Here is a 17,417-nt window from a genome sequence, read left to right as displayed (position 1 = left end):
GGAATAGGTTGCATGATCGGAGGACGTTCCCTGCCCCGGTGGCTGTGCCCCCCATTTGCGGGGTGCATCTCTCGAAACTCCAAGTTACTTACACCCATCGTAGAAGAGCCGAAAGAAAAACCCTCATATAGGTTACACATTCTCGAGAGACAAAGCTACGTCCTAAGAGAATCCATGAGATGTCCACTAGAGATCCCGTCGTGTTTCCCTGCTACTTTGCGCGCTCGCAACCCGCCTCATCTCCAACCGCCGTGCCCCTGCCCCATGCATGGCCCTCGGGGGCTCTTCGCCGACAGATCTCCGCGGTGGGGTGCTGAGGGAGAAATTAGCGGGATCGGCGGAGTCGCCATACGCGTATTGTGATGGCGAGGCGGGTCTGTAGCCGTCACTGGACACTCGGCGGGGAGAGAGCATGGGCGAGGGAAGACCGTTCATCGCAGGAACTGGACCAAGGCCAGGAGAGGGAGGCGCAGTGCGCGGTGAACGTGGAGCAATAATGCCCTCTGAGGTGTCGTGGCGGCGGGCGCGGCGGAGGCGCGGGAGTGAGTCGATGGGGAGAGCGTCGTAGAGTGCCTTGAAGAGAGAGGTGCGAGTTCTTCCTAGGGCGGGCCGTGCAGCAGATGTTGGCGAGAGCGGTACCGCGCCAGGTCCTGTGGTCATAGTGAGTATAACGAAGCTGATAGAGTACCATATGACTCACCGGTAGCATTCAAGGGCAGCGCGTTGTCGTTTGCGCTCAAACTGAGGAAGAGGAAGAGTGGAGCAAGCCAGACGCATATTCCGAAGAACGTCGCAATCTCGCCAAAATTGGGCACCGGATGTGCCATAGCTGGCCCTCGGTAGGAACGGTGTGCTCTATGACGCGCCTCCTGGGTTATCCGTGCGAAGTAGAAGAACCACATGAAGTGGTCGAGCACTACCAGTACACAGGAACCGATGAAACTTGCAGATGAGAGCGAAATGAATGGCCAACTAGACGTGAAGTTCTGGAGGTAGACGACGTGGCAGAATATTGAGAAGAGGATGTGCTTGAGAGGAAGGGCGTCGTAGAAGTACAGTAGTACGTGGAGTAGTATGATGGCCTACAGAGCCGCTCAGTGCGTCAAATAAGCAAGCAAGCAAAGAAGACTTACATATATGCACCGCTGGCCTACTGCTTTTGATGATCGTGAGTGCTCTTCAATCAACTCCGAAATCCAAAGAAGACCGCTTGCTACGGGTATGGCCTCACGGTCAGTTCGCGCACTTCTCCCAACAGCTATGAAACTCGCCTAGAGACAGGGTAACAAATACGAAAGCTGCGGCTCCGCCAGCATAACTGTCGTGTGTTGTCAGCTACCAAGCCTCACACGCACGTACACCAAAGGTCTCACCTCAGGATGTGTAATAACGTCATAGAAGACGAAGTGGTCTAGCAATTCGACGAGATGTGCCCCGAGGTGTTTGTGATACGGATAACAGACAAAACCGGAGAAGAACCAGCGACCCAGTGAGTACTAAAGACGAATGGACGGCGACAGCAAGCGGAGAGGTCGTGGACCGTGGAAGAGAGGCTACCGCGTAAGCGCCCAACATGAATGATGCTTCATGATGACGGGCCGCGGACGCCGCGCATTTCCGACCTGAAACCCGCCGACACGAGCAGTCTGCCACTTCGTCCGCGACCACACCGGTGCGGGGCCACGAAACCCTCAAAAGAGATGACCTGTGGTAGCATGACATAGGGTACTATCGAGAAGCTACAACCTCCCGCACATCTACAAAGTCCTCCTCCCACTGTGCCGTGGCGGTCGGTTCTACACGCATCGCGGTGCTCAACACTGGCACGGTCGTGCCCGGACCGTTGCTGCCGGCGCGCCGTACAAGGAGCTGTTCTGCGTTCAGGACGCCGAGGAACGAGCATGTGCACACTGGGAAGCAGCCTGATTAAACATAAGGAGCGGCAGGATACGACGGTGACTCACGTTTGGTGAGAGCAAAGTACAAGCCGGTATAAATGAATGACGTTCGTCGGAGGACGAACTGGTAGACGTCCACAAGTCAGCTCGGTGGGTATGCCGGGCCAAAAAAGATCGACGCCTACGAAGGTGATACATAGAGCAGTTCCCAGTCTAAATTGGGGTAGGTCAAGGTAAATTCAAGTAGAAAAGAGGAGCACACGTACATGGTGAGGATCCCGGTATTTACGGTGTACATGACGATCATCGTGATAACGAGATCGAGGCTAAGCAGCGTATAAGCAGGACAGTAGCTGCCGGAAGCAAAAGGCATACCGTCTCAGCCCGGTTCTGAACCGCCGGAGTAGCACAAACATTGCGGATGCAATGAGGGTATCCGTAGCGATCTGACATGAGAAACCGCTGTATAGCATCCACTAGACGAAGCTCAATGTCAGGCCTGAACGGAGAGTATTCATGGCGCGTCACACACCCCTAGGTCTTGGCCCCGGGTCCAGGACTTCAGATGCACTCTACGATATACGTGAGTGACAGCCGTGTGAGTGTCAAACAAACATCATACTCTTGGCCGGCGAATGCTGCGCAGTCGATTAGCAACCTCGCACTCGCTCTCAGAATGACGACACACCTAAACCTATAGCTGTGTTTTGCGAAAGGAAAGTTAGATCGCGCATTGATGAGTCATAGACACACTCACCTGAACTGGATACTGAGGATGTCGCCTGCCGTGGTGACGGTTCGATCGTTACGTCTGCGGGAGTCGAGAGAAAGAACGCACTATAATACACGGTACAAGCCACTTTTTGCCGCTCACTAGAGGCGATCAGCACTGTACCGGAATCGGGACACGCAGTTCGGGCACGTACATCTCCATATCCTGTATGCATAACCGCTGCAGAATGCTCAGCGGATTCGCGACTCCGACCCAAGGCGCGACTCACAATCTCACTAACAGACCATTGATCTCCTGCGATACCGTAGTCAGTCTCCGGAGACACCAGCGCGAAGGCAGAGCTCACTGTGAGAATAACGATAGCCTGGGGATTATTCGCTTAGTACCAGTCGCACGTGAAGATGGCGAAGGAATGACTAACCCCAAGCGTCCACGGGGGTTCCGAGAAAATTGCAGTATTGCCCCGCTGCAACACAAGATATACAGACATAGTGTATGCAATCAGCACGATATGCAGAGTGCCGATTGACCTAACCATAAGCGCGTTGCACGTCAATTGCCGGCATAAGAACACTCTAAGTGTCACTAACCATAATGCGGTGACCTGCGCATAGAGCTTCAGGTGAGCTACTGCGGGTGCTATCGAGGATTTGAAAGACACCAACAAGATATATGCAGGGCGACAGCGGCAGTTGTCCATAGCGTCTGAAGTAGGCAACCGCCTGCCCGGTTGCAATACCATACAAACTGGAAACAGACCGTGGCGGGTCAACGTCGGGCCATTCGGCATGCATGTAGGACGCCGCAGCGATGACAGGTACTCACGCGAGTGAGAGGCCGAATCCAACCAGCTCGACGCCAATCGTCGAGTTCAGGCTCGGGGTATCGTCAACAGACATACACGCCTATTCGCCGGTTCACGCGCATAAAGGAGGGACGGCGGGTCACTCCGGGCGTCATCCGCAACCTTGCGAGTTTGTCTACGCCAATGCTGAACGACAACGGTGAGCGGGTGGGCTGCATTGGACGATGTTGAAGGAACATGGGCGCACCGGTATAGGCCCGCGAAAGCGCCCTTGTTCTTGAAGTGGCGAGTTGGGACTTGGCACGATCCGTCAAGACCTAGCAGGTCAGCTGAAACAAGGCCCGCCGCCAAACTTGGGGCGTCAGCGTCGGCGGATGCCTCGCGCCTCGGTCGAGGGAGGGAAAGAGGTTGCTGCCGCCAGCCGAGGTGGGTGCACGACGGGAGCCAGACGACGCATGCCCAACGGGGGGCTGGAGAGAGTGCTGGTCGTGAGAAGGGCCTTCTCAGCCTAGCATATAGAGCCCGAGGGTCACGTAGACGGGGCACGCAACGGGGGTCTGGGATGGACGCGATTGGCAGGCGTTGCACGAACGCCGCATTGCTTGCGCTGGTGACGGTATCTGTCGTTCGCTAGTGGACACACGAGCGGTAAGTCGTGCGCTATATTCGGTATGTCTGCGCCTCGAGTACTAGTGGGTGCTCGAAGTCGATTGGCAGTTGGCGGTAGCACGAGCGGTGCTGGCATGCCAGCGGGCGGGTGACCCGCTTCTGCCGCCCCGAGCGTAAGCATTTTTTCTAGAAGACATACGATGTCATGCCGTCCGGGTCGAAGACATGGATGGTCGATGTTCGTTCCCAGGTTGTATTGAGCTTCGAAGTTGCGCGGACTTTGCTCGTGAGAGTGGAAGGCAAGTCGGGCCGTATGTTAAGCGCCCGGGTTGTGGGGGACCACAGCCTGAGGAAGAGGCGTAGTACTAGAAGATCGTTTTGTTGCGGTTCGCAAACCGGCGTGTGACGGATACCCTGGCGGTGGTAATACATATGAATGAACATGTGGACGTTCTTCCATACCAATATGTGCCAAGAGTACTCACTATGCACGCAGCCCTCGTCAAGCTGCAACTCTGGTCATACTTACACTGACGATATCTCATCGAACGAGTTAGCGAAAAAAAACGGCAGGGTGTGTGATATGATTCAATCATATACGTAAAACAGCCTGGCTGAAACTTGTTCTCGGTTCCGTACGGAGAAGCTACAATAAGGGGGAGGGTCGATAGCGAGCGGTCAGCGCGAACAAGAGCGAATAAAGAGTAACGGAAGCGACAACAGCAAAGGGTTCAAGAGCGGCCAACCAGCGCCGGGTGATTACTAGACTCTAAAGGGTAGAACTATAAGACATGGACAAATAACGTATGTTCAAATGAATGAGAACGGGGCCGGTGCCAACCTTAAGATACGCGAATTACAGCAGTCCGAGGTTGGACCGCTATGAACAATTATACTATACTGCAGAGACGTCAGCATGGAACATCAAAGGCTGGGGAAACGAAACGTACCAATCGAGTTCCTTGACGTTATCTGGACCTAACTTTGGGATATGAGCTCGGCAGGCCCGCACCGTGCGAGTCGTACGCTCTAGCTTCGGCGGCTTCCTCCCACAAGGAGTTGCCTCCGCGAGCAGCAGCGGCCCACTCGGCGCAGTCTTCTACTCCTTGCCGGGGGGACAGCACAACGTGCAACCTGTCGTCGCGCTGACGCGCCCACCGGACCAAGGTGCGGAACGTCTCCTTGGGCGAGTTGGTGTTCTTGCCCGGGTAGCGCGCGATCTGGTACCACGGGTTGGTCAACCACTTCTCCTCCGCGATCGTGAGGACGATCATCTGGAGCGCCTGATGCTCAAGCACGCCGGGCGGGAGGCGCAGCGCGTCCCCCTCGAAGTTGTTGCCGAGGTCGAGGTACGGCAGCGCGAGGTGCGTGAGGTTCGGGAGGAGGTTGTGCGGGCAGAACGCGGAGACCTTCATGTCGAGGATGCGCAGGTGCGTGATGTTGTGCAGCGCCTGGGAGCCATCGTGCAGCTGCGCGCCTACGAGGAAGTGCCAGTCGTAGCGGAAGGTGTGTGTGATGAGCGTGATTGATTGGAGGTGGCGGAGGAAGGGGTGCGCTTCCGCGCGCGAAGCGGTGTTCCGAGCCTGGATCGCTTGCGAGACGGCGCGGAGGGACGATGACATCAGAGCGAGGTTCTCGAGGTTGGGACAGGCACGGAAGATGTCTTCTTCGACGGAGGGCGTCGAGACGCCTGCGCTTTCCGTCCACAGGTTCTGCACGAGGTGGCCCCATCGGAGGGGCGTGGAAGGACGGCATCGCACCTCCGACCGCCGCTCGCCGGACGAGAGGGTTGTCGAGAAGGAAGTCTTCGAGCGGTGGACGATGGTCGCGAATAGATAGGGAAGCGCGATGGGTCGAGACCACGTACACACCAAGGAGATTGACCGAGCGCCATGACGAGACGCGCACGCCGTCGCTTCGAAGATCTGGATGATGATTTCTGTAGGAAGATCGGGGAAGGGGTGCGCGACGGGGTCGGGCGGTGGGCCCATGAGAACCGAGATCGACATGGACGCTAGTGAACAAGCGCGAGTCCACCGCCCAGGAAACAGACGGCGTCGACGAGACAGCTTGGGAGAGAGCAGCGGTGTGTCGTAAACGCTTAGAGGTCGGGCAGAAGCGCGCTGAGAGCCGCCAGTCGCGATGGAAGGCGCGAAGCCATGGACGTCGCGAAGAGGGCGTTTCTGGCAAGCATGGACGAGGAGGGAGAGCCGCAGTTTTATACGAGAGAACACTCCTGACGGTGGCGCGCGCCCCTAATTGTTTCAGCGCGACATAGCCCCAGATACGACGAGCCCGACACTAGGACGGTGTGCTAGTGGATCAGGACAGGATGCTTCCGCTAGCCAAGGGCCCTACGGAATGGAGTGCCCTGGTACGCCCTGGCGTGCCATGGAAACGGTCGGGTTGCAACATCCTCCCGGCCCCATGCATTGTCCGTCTGATAATCTAAAGCATCGTCCACCACACGCCAGTGCAATAGCGGGTAAGTTTACGCTAGTGATCCGATTGAAAACCAATATGATGGGATGGGGGACAGATCTGCACGAGTTGTCGGGAAACTCAAACTGAGGTCGTTTGCAAAGTCTTGAGTACTTTAGGTTTGCTTTAGGTTCTAGCGCTACCGGAGCACCTCTCTGACCTCTAACAGTTGAGTAAATTACGAGGTGTTGCTGCGCAGAGGTTTCAAATCGTTGTACCACAAGTACGAGCGCACATGCATATCCGACGGAGGTGGAGGAAAGAAGGATGGGCCTCCGTGACCGCTATGTCGGCGCTAAGACTCCCGATATGGGCATCAGCTCTCGGCTAGATTAGGGTCTGGGCCGGTGTGCCGCGGTGGCAGATCTACACGTACGGCGCTGCGAACGGCCCAGACGGAACTCATCCTCGACCACATCCACCGTCAGTTGCTGTGCGACTGCCACCTCATCTCTTTTCTACTCGCGTTTTTCTGGGCTTGAAGCTTCTGCTGCTGTATTCTGAGCTATGTCGCAATTCGCTGACTTCGGAAACCCCGTCTACGACACTTTCGACCTTGATCTCCTGGTCAAAGTACTCGCGCACACTGCCTTCAGTGAGTACATCGCAGTCGTTCACGAATAGTAGCTGACCGGAATCACGTCAGGCCCTTTCTTCACGTTCTTTATCCCCGTGTTCTACTACTTCCAGGGCGCGCGCTGGCCGGCGCCCGTGGTGGTCATTCCCGCCGTCTACAATCTCGCGCTCTGCGTCTTCTGTACGTGAACAACCTTCGGGAACGTGACAGCTGCTGAGAGACTGCTACAGGGTTCTTTAGATGGTACTCGCGGCTCTATCGTAACCAGGGCAGCCTCCTCCACGGACCAGCTCGGCTTGATTGGGGCGAGCAGCTTGTGGTCATCACTGGAGGTACGTCCCACCAGTAATTGTCGTGCCGCTACAGTGCTGACGCCATATATCTTGTCTTTCAGGTGCTTCGGGGCTGGGGGAGCTCGTCGCGAACACGCTTGCGGTCCGCAATGTGCTCGTGGTCGTCCTCGACGTGAAGCCGATCCAGACGGAGAACCGTGAGTCGCGTTGTGACATGCACAGCATACACATCTAAACGAGTTCCGCGTAGACAACATCACGTACTACAAGTGCGACGTGTCAAAATGGGAAGAAGTCGAGGCCGTCTCGAAGCAGATTGTCGAAGAGGTACGAGCATACGCCAAACTGTTGTAGTCCTAACACTCATCACATTCACAGCTCGGCCACCCGACAATGCTTATCAACAACGCAGGGGTCGTTCAGGGCAAGGCTATACTTGACCTGACGCCAGAGGATGTCCAGCAGTGCGTACGCCCAGGGCGTCATATACCATCCGCTAATACTCACTCCAATACTCCATTAGGACATTCGCGGTGAACACACTCGCTCATTTCTGGACTTTGAAGGCGTTCCTTCCTCAAATGATCAAAGAAAAGACCGGCCACATTGTGAGTACTCCCATGCGTTTGTTGGGCAACGCCGCTCACTCAAACTGTCGGTCAGATGAACATCTCGTCAGCTGCTGGCATGGTCGGCATGGCACGCCTCAGTGAGTGCTGACTATGTGCCATATAATAGACATACTGACCAAATCGTTAACAGCCGATTACGGCGCATCCAAGGCTGCGCTCATCAACCTCCACGAGTCGCTCAGATACGAGCTGGATCACATATACAACGCCCCCGAAGTCCGGACAAGCCTGCTCATCGCCGGCCACATCATGACGCCGCTCTTCGCGACCGCCCGCCACCCCAAGTCCTTCCTGTACAGGTTCTTCTTCCCAAGCCTGGCGCCGGTGGACGTCGCGAAGGCAGTCATTGCCGCGTTGGACGAGCGGCACTCACAGGTGGTGTACCTGCCGTTCTACGCCAACTTTGTGCCTCTGCTGCACATGTTCCCGAGCTTCCTGCGCGACTTGGCTCAATGGGTCAGTGGTCTTAGATCGACTGTGTTTTAGGGAATATGCTGACGCTGCGTTCATAGATTACTGGCTGCGACTACGCCCTGCAAGACTTTGTGAAGCTGTCGGGACGGAGGCCCGAGGAAGGCCCTGCTCCCTTTGTATCGATGCGCGAGCGTGATCGCGTCGAGTGAAATGTAACCTCGCCCCCACTGTGCGGTGCCCCGTTGTTCTCCTTGAAGTCCCTCTCGCTGTGAATGGTGCTTATGTATTGGTGTAATCTATTGGATCGTGGTCTCTCGTAGGGCGCGCAGGGGTGCGGAAGTTGCCGAAGTTACTCATTTGGAAAGTGTCTAGGTTCAATTCGTCGTAAGTTTCGCACTCCTTATATGCGCTCTCTTCTGTCGAATTGGCCAGGGAGCACGCACGGGTACACGTTCGAGGGGGTTGTCCGGGGCCGTCCGAGGGAGGTAGGTTTGGTTTGGAGTTGACTTGACAGACTCCCTTCACACTTCAGACTACTTCACATAACCGGGGTCGTCCACCGCAGGGTTCGAGTTGGACTTCACACTCTCCCCACCTTACTCCCACCATCTCTCATCTATCCGCGACACATCCTCCTCATGTTTTCTCGCGTCCTCACGCGCAATTTCTTCTTCCGGCGCGGTCAGCATGCAGACAGTTCCGCAAAGCAGAACAAAGCCGCTCCGCGGTCGCGTTCCGCCTCTCCTGAGCGGCGGGAGATCAAGAACGTACTCCAGCCTAGCTCGCAGAATGTCGTTGCAGGAGACAATGCACAGGCCGATACGCCTCAGGTTGACAACGAAGAGCCGGTCTCGAAGCCGTCGGTGCAGAGTGTAAGCATACTAGTTCGGGCCCCAGGAATTGAACATGGCTCACGTATACCGCCTCACAGATGAACGAACAGGTCGACGAGCATGACGAGAATTCTCCTGCGCGATTCCAGCCATACGTCGATCCTGACAGCCGCACGGAGACCTCGCTTGGGGATGTTGACCAATCCCTCGTTTTCCAGGGCTGCGATCATAGCCTGACCCCGTCCGTGCAAGACACGACCACTTCCTTCATACTGGTCAACGCCTCGAACGACGCTGTGAAGCCTCTGGAACTGGACGATGAGAGCGACGACGGGGAGGAGCAAACGTTCGAAACGCCACAGCTGGGTTCGTCGCAGTCAGAGGAGGACATGTCTTTGGACCCTGTCGTCGATGTGGTCCACCAAGCGATCGAGACACCGAATCCAGGATCCTCAGCCTTCGTGGAGGCGCTCTTCCCCGAGCCTGATGTGCGTCCATTTTTCCATGCTCGGCTGCGTATCTAGATTTTCACTAAAACGTCGAGCAGGCGATCACTGTGAGACTGCCTCCCCCAATTGTTCCATCTGAACAGGTCGACATCGGCCCCGAGGCGGTCAATTTCCTCATTCTTGACTGTACACCCAGTGTCAGTGCCGATGACTTGTCTCTTGAGCTTGAGCAGACGTCTCTCGACATGGAGCCGCTCTCTCTGCCTACTGGGCTGTTATCCGACATAACGGAGGAGCCGAGTCTCTCTGAACTCTCCTGCAGGAGCCGTGCTGATGGTTCCGAATCCTTAGAGGTGACGGTAGACGCACATAAAGCCGATCTATCCTTCGCCTCTTTCGGTTCTTCCTATGCCAACTCCCACTCCGCGGACACGTCTATCGTCCTTCCCTCGGAGCCGAGGTCAACGCCCTCTACGCCTACCCGCTTCCAGGAGGTGATGCAAAATATCCTAGCAGAAGCAGTAGCTTCACGGAGTCCGAATTGGGGTGACGTCGATGTCTCCAAGAGTCCTGTCCTTCCCCCTCCCACCATCACTGCTTCGTTGTCGGCGCCAGCCACATCAGGTGTTGTTGATCGTCCCTGCTCTCCTGTGGTTGAATCCTTGGTTTCGTGCGCTGTTTCTTCTGAGGACCTACCTCCTCCTTCGGGCAGTCAGCTGCCTATTTCGAGCCTGGGCTTGGTGCAGCAGAATGACACGATCGCAGCAAGCGTCGGCGTTGAAGCTACGGTCAAACTCCCTGACATCCCTGCGCCTTCTACGTATGCGGACGCTATGAATGTGAGTGGCACTCTCTTCTGTTGCGTTCAAACGATCACTGACTCAAATGGGCATAGCTGGCACTACAGTATCCGGAAATGTCGGCGAGACTGTTGCAAGAACCCTTGGCATCTCCCTCCAGCTGTCCTACCCCCGCACGGTCAGCTAGCCCCGCCAGATCTGCCGCCGCCCCGCCCCACAAGAAGGCTGCGGATGTTGCGCCCGCCAAAGCGGCAGCGGCACCTGCGAGCGGGAAATCGAAGAAGAACAAGGGTGCTGCGCACTCGAAGGAACGGCCCACCTGGGCACGGGCTATCGAGGATCTCAAGGCTGATCTCCAACAGCGTCCGCGTGGGCGTAGCATTGCTGTCGCATCCAGTCGCACACACGACGGACCGCGTAACGGGCAACCCAGCAATCGAGAGCCCACAGTGGACGCGCAGCCTCCCGCCGACGCATCTCGCCCGCTGCAGCCATCCACTCAGGCAGCTCCCATAAATCCTCGCTCGAGACAGCCATCCCCAGTGAAACCAGCTGTATCTACTGAGCCCTTTCCAAGCGACGCGTCGCCTGAGAAGCCCTCCGTTCCTGGAAAAGCCGACTCGCCACCCCAGTCTCCCGAGAAACGTCCAGTCGGCCTCTCTAAGCGTTATCTCAAAGGGGAGAGGGTGGCCGTATGGCTTCCTCGCGTTCACTCTTGGGTTCAGCAGACGTCCAGTGTTGACCAGACCTCCCCGAGCGCACACAACACCCCAGCGGGCTCGCTGGAAACGTCGCCTGCCATGGCTCCGGCGGAGTCGTCGGCTCCCGAAGTTCAGCCTGCCCCAATCACTCAAGCCCGCCCTTCGTCAGGCCCCAAGGAGCAGCCGGTCGCTAAGGATGTGCCTGCTCCTAGCGATGCTAAGGCCCCCACGGTTCCTCGTGCGACCCCTACCACGTCTCCGCTCAACCCTCTTGCTCCGATCTGGGAATTCAAGCCGCATCAACGGGCAGCGACTGCGACCTTCCCCCAGCAGAACCCTCATGGAGCCCCTTTCATGAACTCGTCAGCACCTCCTGGATCTCACGGTCCTTTTCCCCACGGCATAGAAGCCGATCTCGAACGTCTTCGGGTAATGCTTCATAACTCTGGGCTCGAAGATAGGCGGCTCAGTGCTGCGCAGCCGCACCAGCCTCGTTCTATCTGGGGTTCGCCGGAACATGCTCAGGCTGCCGCTCACACCAATACGGTCCCTCACAACATCATTGTACCAATGAACTCGAGGCATAACTTCCACGCCCCACCCGCCCCACGGACGAACCTCGCTGCACCTCCTGGCAACGTAGGGCGCCAGCGTACACAGACTCACATTCCTCTCAGCCAGCAGGCTTCGTGGCAAGGCGTACCTAGTCGTCCCGGCCTCACCGCGCCTGAGCAGCTTGCTGGTGCTGGCGGCGCTCCGGGATTCGTGTCTACGGCGAACCTCCCCCCACCGGTCCCCTATCTGTCGATGACGATGTCTGGGCTCTCTCCGCTGTCGCAAATGGCTTCACGCGCTGCTCTGGATGCACAGCCTATAGGACCTCGCCCGCAGGGCGCACCCCACCACGCTCCTGCCCAGCTTCCACCCGCGTCAAGGGCCCGTTCTGGGAGCGTTTCTCTGCCTATGAGCCAAGCGGTTCAGTTCGCCAACGCGGGGCGGCACCCGAGTCGGAGTCCTGGAGAGACCTACTACTCTAGCTCTCCTCCTGCTCCTCCTGGAAGTGGACGTCCTTGGCCCCCGGCGAACGCTCCGGCTGCCGTACCGAACACTAGGTTCTACGGGATTGAGACTCCACTGGTCGTCTTCGACAAGCATGGGTGGACTGTCAACAACAAGTAAAAGCCAACTATTCCCGCCGTCACAAATCTGTATTTTTCTCGCATTCTCTCGGTCTCGCCGTGTACTCTAGGTGGTCTGTTCAGTGTATCTTTATCTCGTCACTGTTTCGCGTTGTAGCCATGTGTCGTGATTATCGTTCCATCTCAAGTTGTTCAGCAATTGTTTCGTAGGGTTTCCGTTGCAGTCGTACTAGCATCCATAAAAGCTTCATATCCATCCACGTCCGCTATCCATCCCATACATACTACTCTTACAGTACCGGAACAAGCCAATAATCAATTGCACGTTAATCTCAGACCTTAATCTCGTGCGCGAGCTTCTCGATGAGCTTCTGCAGCCTCTTCGCCTCGTACTGGGCCATCGTCGCGTTCTTCTCGATGGTGAACGACTCCGTGAGTGCGGGGAAGGTCGTCGCGCCGTAACCTGCAGATGCCTGTTTAGCAATCGACCGCATGGGTACACATACTTTGCACTTACCCAGCCACTTGCCAGGAGCAATATCCAAGTTGCGGTACCACTCGCGGTCCTTGATCCCGTCCTCATGGATGAAGCCGCGCTCGAACGCCTTCAGCTTCTGGTTGACCGCGCGCACGCGCTGCGCCGCCTTCCTGAACCGCTTCGCGGGGAAGCGCGGCTTCATCCCATGCCCATGCTCGTGCCCATGGTGCTCCTTAAGCCACGCGGGTGCGTGCCCGACGCGCGGCTTAAACGGCAGGAGGCCGTTCTTGCCGCCGTTCCTGCTCTTCATCGCCGAGCACTCGAACGTCTTCTCCATGTGCGCCACCGGAGCGACTCCGTGGACGTGCGCGTGGGGGCCGGAGCACTCTTTGCCGACGAGCTTGCGGAGACGGCAGAAGGCGCGGTGGAGGTTGCGCCGGACGAGGTGGCGGACGGCGAAGCGGCGGAGGAGCTTGCGGAGTTTCTTCTCGGCGGTGAATTTTTCGGTGTCGAGCTTCGCGCTGGCGTGTTGCAAAGAGTTAATGGCGCTGCGCAGGTCGCTGAAGTCAACGTCGAGGGAGGTGGCGGTGGCGATCGACTCGACTCTGTGTGTGAATTTGCGTGATGAGCGGGCGATACGAAGTGTGAGTAGTGAGAGGGACGCACTTGTCGAGGTACTTGCCGAGCTCGACGGCGTGGTGCGTGGTGTTGATCGGGAGCACGATGGAGTCTGCGAGGCGAATGGTCTGCAGGCCGAGGTGCTTCGCGATAGCCACCTATATGCGAAGGGTTAGCTTGCGGACAACAACATTATAGTGGGAGGCACTAACATGGCGACCGAAGCCGGGGTCACCGTAAGTCTCCATCCACCGCTCGGAGTCGAAGACAGAGTGGTAGTGGTACACCGGGTCCTGAAGCGTCGACTGGAACCCGATGTTGTTCGACGCGACCTGCAAACGAGCGTACCGCATCAACATCCACATGTCTCAAAAGACAGAAATAGCTCCACATACACCAGTGCGCTGCACGAACACAGTGAAGTCGCTTCCAGAGCCAAGAAGACCGACCCCAGTGCCGTCAGCAGCAATCTCGACTTCGGACGCCTCGTAGGCCGCAAGCGCCTCGGCGTCGATGTGGTCCCCGGTGAGCACACCGCTGTCCTTCGTGGCGTCCCAGAGGGTCTTTCCAGGTTTCGTGGGGTGCTCGATCTCTTCGGCGATGCCGCGCACGAAGTGGGCGAGCGAGGGAGTCGCGAGTGCGCGGAAGCGGGAGCCAGATACGGACGAGTCTGTCCGAGCAACAACATGTTAGGCATCACAGCCTCAAAGGGATCATTGCGCTGTGCGTACCGAGGTTGAAGTACGCGACGACGTGCTCGTCGATGAAGTTCGCAAAGTCCTCACCCCACTCGGTGCTGCCGATGAGGCCGTATTCCTCGGCGTCCCAGCTGGCGATCACGATAGTGCGGAGAGGCGTCCAGCCGTTCCGGAGCAGCTCGCCCAGGCCGCGGATGACTTCGTGAATAGACGAGGTTCCGGACGACGGGTCCGAGGCACCCATGACCCACGCTGTGCCGATATATTAGCACACAGCTTCGACTTAGCAATATGGATGCAGCACACCATCGCGGTGGTTGCCCACGACCACGATTTCGTCCTTAATATGTCCCGGGATGACACCGATGGTGTTCCAGATCGGAATGACCTTGTCGTCGACTATAATTATAATGCCTTCCGTCAAATTCGGCTACGCGTGTGCCGTACAAGCTGCTTACCGTTGTTCACAAGCGAAATCGTGCGGTTGAGACCGCCATCTTGGATCTCAGCCAGAATCTTTTGCGCGTTCGCCCAAGAAAGCGGGAGACTCGGGATGGACGGGATGTTAGTTCCGTTGGTGCGTGTGCTGTTCTCGTACGAGGGGTACCCAGGAGTCGTGGGGTCGCTGTTCACGTTCGGTTAAGACTCGCTTTCACACTTCTACGGAAGAAGTACCTACCCCGGGTAGATAGAGAGGAATTGCGTGCTGCCACGCTGCACCGAGTTGGGGTTACGGGCAGGCCCGTGCGGGTACCTAGGTAAACTGTAGGTATACGTCTGCGATGCTAAGTGACCGAAGCTTACGCAGCGTAGCCGTTCTCTGCAGTGACCGTGCCGTCATCGCGGGGGTCAGAGTAAATCAAGCAGGCGACGGCGCCGTGCTCCTGGGCACCCTTGACCTGTAAGGTAAAAGCCCGCTCAGCCTCTAAATTCCGTAGCGTTGCTGCCTTGAACTACCAACCTTCAGTCCGCGGAAGTTGCCTCCATAGCGCGCAATGACGATGCTACCATTCAAGTTAACTCCTGTACCGATGTGAGCAATGCGATACGTCATGCCGATCCGCCTGGGCTTACCGCTCGCGACGAGGTTGTCGAAATCCTCCTTCGTGCCGTAATTTGCGTATACGAGCTTGCCCGTCGCGCTGCCGCCTCGACTGAGCCCATGCCAAGTTGTCACTGCGTCATAGTACTTCCCCGCCTCGGGGTCTGTGTCGTCTGCGACCTCCTCAAGCGCCGCCGTCCATACCGCGTTACCCTCATCATCCACGATCTCCAGGCTGTGGTCCAGCGGGGTGTTCATTACCGGGTAGTACGTGTCGATCCAGGCCGTCGGCTTGTGCAGCTTAGTGATTCCGAGTGTCGCATTGCGCGACTCGGGCGTGCCGGCGGAGAAGAGGGGAAGGTCAGTGGGCGCGGAGATACCGAGCTCGGTTTGGAGGAGCGTCAGGAAGTCCTTGGCCGTCTCGAAGTCGCCGGGGGTGCCCGCCATGTGCGGCTTAGTTGCATACTGGCGCGACGCGGCGATGGCGCTCGCCGCATTCGGCACCGTCCTACAGTTCCCCCACACGCGTGAGAGGGCCAGCGAGAGAGACAGGCTGTCTGAGGGTGCTTACAGGAACTTCTGCTCCGCCTTCTTTCCAAAGAGGATCTTGTGGCGGCGCGGGTGCCCGGTGTGCGCGCCGGCGAGCGCGCTCGCGAGCCACTGGCCCTCGTGCGCCTCGAGCACGACGTCCACGTTCGCCATCGTCCACTTGCGCAGCACCACGCAGACCCACGCCACGAGCGACACCCGCAGGAGGATGCGCGCCCAGCGGGGCACGAGGGGCGCGCGCACCCTCGCGGGCACGGCGGCAATGGGGATGGGGATCGAGCCGTCTGCAGGCTCGCTCTTGATGAACGGCTGCTTTTCGTCGGGGTGGGCCATCGTCGGTCTCGCTCTCGGTAGAGGGGGAGGTGGTGGTGGTGATGGTTCAGAACAAGGCGCGAGTCATGGAGCTATCGGGGCGTTCGTCGGGGTACAGACGCACGCGAAGCACGCGATATGGGTTGATTCGTGAGAACTAGCGCAGGAGACTGTGCCGGCAACGTACGCACTCGTGTGCTCGGTATATATAGCTCGAAGTCGCACTCACGTGGAAATGAGTGGTTATGGGGCGCGCCGTGAACAGGCAGTCGGTCGTCGTCGCAGTCGATGAGCAAGAGCAAGTCGTTCAGCAAGCTAGCGACGGCATTGTGGCTGAAGGCGTTCGGCTGAGTTCGGCAAGATGATGTCAACCCGCGTGGCTCATCCGGCGTTTACGCCGGTGAGTACTGTACACGCCCGGTGGAACAAGTTATCCCAAGATATCTCACGCGGGCGATATTTGATGACATTGGGCAGATTCGCTACGGGTATTTGCGCCGAAACGTCGGTCGTATATCCCGGCCTTGATATCTCTTGGATGTCGACCAGCGGTTAACGCGTGAGATCGTAGCGTGGATACCATCCTGCTCTCTCGTCGGGAGACGCAAGATATCTGCCATACCTCAGGCGCCCACTGAAAGTCAGTGGCCGAAATGCAGAATACTGGATTGCGGGGGCTGCAGGCATTGCATAGTAGGGATAAACGACGTATTATACAATTGACATGCTGTAGGTACTGTCTTACATGAGTACATACAGCAGGAGAGGGACGGACTTCGACGGAGGCAGGGATGCACTGGCAGTATACGTGACAGCGGCGTGGGTAGAGGGCGATAGGGAAGTGGTTGTGCAAGGACGAGCTCGTATATATGGGCGAACTTACCTTGGTGTTTTGGATGTACGAGCACTGTGACGACGAATACACGAGACTGTTGGCATGAGCTGCCATTAATGAGCTGAGAACTCACTCGAATGCGAGAACAGCCTCTGAAGTCGGCCTGAGAGGGTGAGCAAGAAGAGTGACGTTGGAGGAGTAAGGGAGGGCACAGCGACAGGTGGACACTGGACGTGCGGAGGGAAGTGACGGTCAAAGCAAAGTACAGTGCCGCCCAAGTGCCGCCCGACAGCTCCCTCCATCGTGCGGCGCTGGTGGTTGGCGCTTAGCACTTGGAGATTTCGGCCTTCACATCCAAAGAGGCTTTGGCGCTGACAGGATGTCTTAACGAGCTCAGCCGTATGACCACCGAATATAGCGCCAGCACTCGGCTGGTCTCTAGCGCTGGATATCCAGAGATTTGCAGGGCAGAGAGCCGCCGGACATCTGCGCTCAGATGTCCGGGCAATGGTCGACTGACA

The 17,417-nt window shown here is 57.5% G+C and overlaps 5 protein-coding genes across 5 annotated transcripts; 2 read left to right on the top strand and 3 right to left on the bottom strand.

The window, feature by feature from the left end:
- Positions 1 to 186: 186 nt before the first annotated feature.
- On the bottom strand, positions 187 to 1,504 carry TRAVEDRAFT_162157 (DUF396-domain-containing protein; the record flags this gene model as incomplete). Its single annotated transcript, XM_008037074.1, has 5 exons — positions 1,374 to 1,504; positions 1,272 to 1,318; positions 1,134 to 1,213; positions 701 to 1,082; positions 187 to 650 (listed from the first exon to the last, which is right to left on the bottom strand). Exons 1-5 carry the CDS (start codon positions 1,394 to 1,396, stop codon positions 187 to 189), a joined length of 996 nt encoding a protein of 331 aa, XP_008035265.1. The 5' UTR covers positions 1,397 to 1,504.
- Positions 1,505 to 4,623: 3,119 nt separating this feature from the next.
- Positions 4,624 to 6,353, bottom strand: TRAVEDRAFT_142732 (uncharacterized protein). The gene is made up of 2 exons (XM_008037073.1): positions 4,996 to 6,353; positions 4,624 to 4,945 (listed from the first exon to the last, which is right to left on the bottom strand). Exon 1 carries the CDS (start codon positions 6,052 to 6,054, stop codon positions 5,014 to 5,016), a length of 1,041 nt encoding a protein of 346 aa, XP_008035264.1. The 5' UTR covers positions 6,055 to 6,353; the 3' UTR covers positions 4,624 to 4,945; positions 4,996 to 5,013.
- A 580-nt stretch (positions 6,354 to 6,933) lies between these two features.
- On the top strand, positions 6,934 to 8,758 carry TRAVEDRAFT_162152 (retinal short-chain dehydrogenase/reductase). The gene is made up of 10 exons (XM_008037072.1): positions 6,934 to 7,121; positions 7,173 to 7,283; positions 7,334 to 7,435; positions 7,498 to 7,593; positions 7,647 to 7,723; positions 7,775 to 7,860; positions 7,920 to 8,004; positions 8,060 to 8,105; positions 8,159 to 8,484; positions 8,541 to 8,758. Exons 1-10 carry the CDS (start codon positions 7,034 to 7,036, stop codon positions 8,649 to 8,651), a joined length of 1,128 nt encoding a protein of 375 aa, XP_008035263.1. The 5' UTR covers positions 6,934 to 7,033; the 3' UTR covers positions 8,652 to 8,758.
- A 322-nt stretch (positions 8,759 to 9,080) lies between these two features.
- On the top strand, positions 9,081 to 12,404 carry TRAVEDRAFT_44029 (uncharacterized protein; the record flags this gene model as incomplete). The annotated part of the gene is made up of 4 exons (XM_008036785.1): positions 9,081 to 9,314; positions 9,374 to 9,763; positions 9,823 to 10,563; positions 10,620 to 12,404. 4 exons carry the CDS (start codon positions 9,081 to 9,083, stop codon positions 12,402 to 12,404), a joined length of 3,150 nt encoding a protein of 1,049 aa, XP_008034976.1.
- A 292-nt stretch (positions 12,405 to 12,696) lies between these two features.
- TRAVEDRAFT_115468 (Zn-dependent exopeptidase) lies at positions 12,697 to 15,902 on the bottom strand (the record flags this gene model as incomplete). Its single annotated transcript, XM_008037071.1, has 13 exons — positions 12,697 to 12,827; positions 12,882 to 13,447; positions 13,509 to 13,618; positions 13,673 to 13,792; positions 13,856 to 14,130; positions 14,192 to 14,410; positions 14,465 to 14,557; positions 14,617 to 14,783; positions 14,838 to 14,912; positions 14,963 to 15,057; positions 15,120 to 15,181; positions 15,233 to 15,708; positions 15,772 to 15,902. The coding sequence occupies 13 exons, from the start codon at positions 15,900 to 15,902 to the stop codon at positions 12,697 to 12,699; spliced, it is 2,520 nt and encodes an 839-aa protein (XP_008035262.1).
- Positions 15,903 to 17,417: the final 1,515 nt, after the last annotated feature.

This window comes from Trametes versicolor (genome assembly GCF_000271585.1).
Source record: "Trametes versicolor FP-101664 SS1 unplaced genomic scaffold TRAVEscaffold_3, whole genome shotgun sequence".
NCBI classification, from domain to species: domain Eukaryota; kingdom Fungi; phylum Basidiomycota; class Agaricomycetes; order Polyporales; family Polyporaceae; genus Trametes; species Trametes versicolor.
The sequence above is the reverse complement of the archived record's forward strand: the minus strand, read 5'-3'. Positions and strand labels throughout refer to the sequence as shown.

Excerpts from the sequence above, each read along its gene's own strand:
- TRAVEDRAFT_142732 (XM_008037073.1), bottom strand. The coding sequence starts at position 6,054 with ATGTCGATCTCGGTTCTCATGGGCCCACCGCCCGACCCCGTCGCGCAC.
- TRAVEDRAFT_162152 (XM_008037072.1), top strand. The coding sequence starts at position 7,034 with ATGTCGCAATTCGCTGACTTCGGAAACCCCGTCTACGACACTTTCGAC. Across the intron at positions 7,594-7,646 it reads GCCGATCCAGACGGAGAACC|ACAACATCACGTACTACAAG; the intron begins GTGAGTCGCGTT and ends AGTTCCGCGTAG. Across the intron at positions 8,106-8,158 it reads GGTCGGCATGGCACGCCTCA|CCGATTACGGCGCATCCAAG; the intron begins GTGAGTGCTGAC and ends AATCGTTAACAG.